Source organism: Vigna unguiculata, chromosome 3 (genome assembly GCF_037176805.1).
Source record: "Vigna unguiculata cultivar grain cowpea cultivar isolate G323 ecotype 2 chromosome 3, ASM3717680v1, whole genome shotgun sequence".
Classification (NCBI taxonomy): Eukaryota; Viridiplantae; Streptophyta; class Magnoliopsida; order Fabales; family Fabaceae; genus Vigna; species Vigna unguiculata.
In genome coordinates, this window is record NC_140794.1 from 56,640,659 (window position 1) to 56,645,201 (window position 4,543).

Genomic DNA, 4,543 nt, shown 5'->3' on the forward strand with positions numbered 1-4,543 from the left:
GACTATGGGCAGCAGAACATTCATAATGGAAATACCAAAGTTAGGATCTATATTATGAACGCAATTTGTTACGCTGTAGCAGAAAAGACACTAACCCATCTCAACATAGACATATCTTGAATGAGTATTCTATTATTCTTGTATATGGTTGGTGTAGGGTATTTAGTTTCACCCATACTTACATATAAATGTGTTTTTGTGCGATTATTTAACTTATTTTCTTTTGAATTTTAGTTAAATTGTCATTCGTACAGTAATATATATATATATATATATATAAAACTATATTTATAAAAGGATTATAGTATTCCAAATGCTCTGTTAGTATATTTATTAATTGCTGATAAAAATAAAACTTGGAATTAGACTGTTATCGGAAAAATATTTTATAACTTGCTTAAATCAAATTAATCTGGATACAATATAATATGTATGTAATCATGTTACATTAACGGCTAACGAGAACTTTTCTATTTATGAAAATATCACCATATTTAATATATTTAATAATCAATATTGCTTATATACATAATACTCATTTTTTTTTATTATATCATAATCAATCATTCATCATCGATCGTTTTTCTCTCTCTCAATATACATTCCGAGAGCGTACAATAATCATTTTCCTTACTAATATATATAGGGTTGTATGAATGCATAAGAAGAGAATTTAATAAGAGTAAAACAGCAATAATTGAATAAAAATAAGTTAACGAAAAAGAGTAAAACAACGAGGAAGCAACTACGTATGCTTGCTTATAAATCTTTGGTGGACTTACCAGATGTGGCAAAAAAAGGAAATGGCTCTTAACCTCTGTCTCTCTCTGTCCTTTCTCATCAGTGTTCTCTTTCTGTTTAAGCTGGCAAGAAGGTCCAAATCCAAACCCAAAACGAATCTGAATCTGCCTCCATTTCCCCCAAAGCTACCGTTCATAGGAAATCTGCATCAGTTTGGCACACTGCCACATCGAGCTCTTCGAGATCTCTCTCTCAAATACGGTGATATAATGATGTTGCAGTTGGGACAGATGCAAACTCCAACCCTTGTGGTTTCGTCTGCAGATGTGGCCATGGAAATAACGAAAAGTCACGACCTAGCCTTTTCGGACCGACCCCAAAACACTGCTGCAAATATCCTATTCTATGGATGCACAGACTTTGCCTTTGAACTCTATGGAGAAAACTGGAGACAGAAAAGAAAAATATCCGTGGTTGAATTTCTGAGCTCGAAAAGGGTGCAATCATTTAAAGCTATCAGGGAAGAAGAAGTTGCGCAGTTGGTGAAGAAGCTACGTGAAGCTAGCAGGAGCGATGAAAAGGTTGTGAATCTAAGTGAGATGATTGTGTCAACATCGAATAATATTGCGTGTAAATGTGCTCTTGGGAGGAAGTTTGCAGGAGATGGTTACAGCAGAGTGAAAGAGTTAGCAAGGGAAGTTATGATTCATCTCACAGCTTTTACTGTCAGAGATTACTTCCCTTGGCTGGGTTGGGTTGATGTTGTTACTGGAAAAATTCAGAAATACAAGGCCACTGCTGAAGCATTGGATGGTTTATTTGATGAGGTAATTGCAGAAAATTTGAGAGAGAAAAGGGAAGGTCAACAACACTTCAAAAACAAAGTCTTCTTGGACGTCCTCCTCCAACTTCAAGAAGATAACACGCACAGCTTCCACCTCACCAAAAAGGACATCAAGGCAATTTTAACGGTATCGTTTAATGCTGATATTTCACGCTCACAAATCATTTTCTAAAACTATCATTTTTTAATTCAAAAAATAATTTATGGCAACTTTTCTTTATTTAAAATCCATTTTCATGCATTTTTTTTGTTATTGAAAAACCATCAAATGATTCCCGGTTATCAAATATATATATATATATATATATATATATATATATATATATATATGAGTACCTTCGTTTGGGCAATTCCTTTTAAAAATAGAGTACGTAAGATTTGAATTCCTTTTAAAAGATATGTTTCTTGTTTTATTCCTTTTTAGTTGAGATTTTTGTTTTTAGTTCTTGTTGAGATTTTTGTTTTTAGCTCTTAAAGGTAAATTTGAATTGTCAAAATCTAACAATAAATTACGAAATGATAAGGACAGAAAACAAACTACTATATTTTATTTCATTTGGTGTTGGAGAGTGACATATCATTATAAAAAAAATTCTCAATTAAAAATAAAAAAAAAAGTTATTTTAGTGACTAATTTAGATACTAATTTATAAAATTAAGATTGTTTTAATAAAATAGTGGTTATTATAAATGGTCACCAAATTCGTTACTAATTAATTAGAGACCAATTCTGAAACTAAATCATTTTGGTAGCTAAAACCTATGTAGTTAATTTTTAGTGATCAATTTTCTTTGGTAGTCAAAACCAAGATAACTAATTTTAAATATCAATTTAGTGACCAATTATAATTTTTTATTCATAATAGTGACTATTTTATTAATCAATAATTTTTAATTTTGTAAATTAGTATCTAAATTTGTTATTATAATTAATAATTATTACTGGTCACTAAAATTGATCACCATTTAGAAGTTTTTTTGTGTGTATGATCTTATTCTACTATTTTGACTTTCATTCTTTTGAATTTTTTAATTTAAATTATTATTATTTTTATGCTAAATTTCTTTTTTACAACGTGTGATTTTCATATAGCATCATGTAACAAATATTTATTATTTCAATTTTTAATTTATAATGTTAAGTCTCTTTTAAAATGAATTGCGTAAAAATTAAATAATATTCTAACAAATACTTAACATAATGCAATAACTACTTGTGTACATATGATTGAAATATTAATTAGTAAACAAAAATAAGAATGATAAAAAAAGTGTATTAAAATATAAGGAATTATAACTAAAGAAATTGAATAATAAGGGATAGAAATTAGATGAAGAAACTTATAATTTATGAAATAGAAGATAAATTACTTTGATATACTTATTGAATATTTTTGTTTAATCAAATACACTTTAAATAATATAATAACATATATTAGTATTTTAAATCCAAAAAGTAAAGGATTAAGATAACTGGTTGTTAAATAATGGTGTATATTTTATTGTTTTTTTTAAAGATCTAATATTTCTTCTTGTAATAGGAATTGAGATGCCTACTGATCCGTGGAGCTTATATTATAAGGTTCAATAATTTCATTAAGTAAATTAGTTTTTCTTAAGAAAAGATGAAAATAATTCAATTCTTTTTTACCGTTGATATTTTTTTTCTAACACAGTCCTAGAGGAACATTTGGTAGAATACTGTTATATATTATCTTTAAATTTGTCATTCTAATCGCTGAGAAATAGAATGTAAAGTATGTTTCTGAAGTTATTACAATATTAAAAGGTTTTACTTTACAGTTGACAACATTTTATTCTTCCTTGAGAAATGAAAGATCTCACGAAAATTTAACTTGTATTTATTAGGACATGTTTGTGGGAGGCACCGACACAACTTCATCGGCGATACAATGGACTATGTCTGAGCTTGTAAGAAATCCAAACGTAATGAAAAAAGTACAAGAAGAAGTGAGAAAAGTTGTAGGTCATAAATTGAATGTAGAAGAAAGTGATATTAAGAAAATGAATTACTTAAAGTGCGTGATCAAAGAATCTCTGAGAATACACCCTCCAACTCCTCTTCTGGCTCCTCGAGTAACAGTCTCTGCTGTAAAACTGAAAGGATATGATATTCCGGCAAAAACAACGGTTTATATAAATTCCTGGGCAATGCAAAGAGATCCTAAATTCTGGGAAAGTCCTGAAGAGTTCATGCCAGAGAGATTTGAAAATATCGAAGTTGATTTTAAAGGTCAAGAAGACTTTCAGTTTCTTCCGTTTGGTTTTGGGAGAAGAGGATGTCCTGGAATTCACTTTGCCAATGCTTCTATGGAGTATATGCTTGCAAATCTTCTTTATTGGTTTGATTGGAAGTTGCCACAAAATCAAACACAAGACATAGATATGACCGAAATGTTTGGACTTGTTGTCTCAAAGAAAGTACCACTTCATGTTATACCAACAACCTTTTCATTTTAACCAAGTTATGAATGTTTCTCTTCACTTTCTGTGGTGTTGCTCCAAAAAATGTTAGCAAAAGTGTTGTCAAATTTATGAAGATAAGTGTATGGATTTCCATTGTCAAATTCAAGTGTAGTATTGGATAAATTTTATATATATATATATATATATATATATATATATATATATATATATGATATCGAGAAATACTCTCTCTTTCTCTATTTTTATAACTATTTGTGCCTAATATTCTCATTCAGTTGGCCAAAATAAATAAAAACTCTTTAAAATTATAATGTTCTAACTTTTTTCTTAAAATGATAAATCCCGGGTAAAGATCGTCATAGTTGAATAATATCGTTAGGATTAATCACCATGCATCTAAGGTATTGTTTGTTTTAAAACTTCAATTCCGTGACAATTTTGTTCTTAAAAAGCACTTCACAGAGTGAAAGGAAAGAGAACTATTTAAACTGTCTTAAACCTCAACTTCTA

General features: G+C 29.1%; 1 protein-coding gene across 1 annotated transcript; it reads left to right on the plus strand.

Moving 5' to 3' along the window:
- The first annotated feature begins 692 nt into the window (after positions 1–692).
- Positions 693–4,090, plus strand: LOC114178211 (phenylacetaldehyde oxime monooxygenase CYP71AN24-like). The gene is made up of 2 exons (XM_028063987.2): positions 693–1,712; positions 3,455–4,090. The coding sequence occupies exons 1-2, from the start codon at positions 786–788 to the stop codon at positions 4,064–4,066; spliced, it is 1,539 nt and encodes a 512-aa protein (XP_027919788.1). The 5' UTR covers positions 693–785; the 3' UTR covers positions 4,067–4,090.
- The last annotated feature ends 453 nt before the right edge of the window (positions 4,091–4,543 follow it).

What these genes read in the sequence shown, in the direction of transcription:
- LOC114178211 (XM_028063987.2), top strand. Translation starts at nt 786, where the DNA reads ATGTGGCAAAAAAAGGAAATGGCTCTTAACCTCTGTCTCTCTCTGTCC. An exon ending in ACATCAAGGCAATTTTAACG is followed by an intron (nt 1,713 to 3,454) that starts GTATCGTTTAAT and finishes TGTATTTATTAG; the next exon opens with GACATGTTTGTGGGAGGCAC.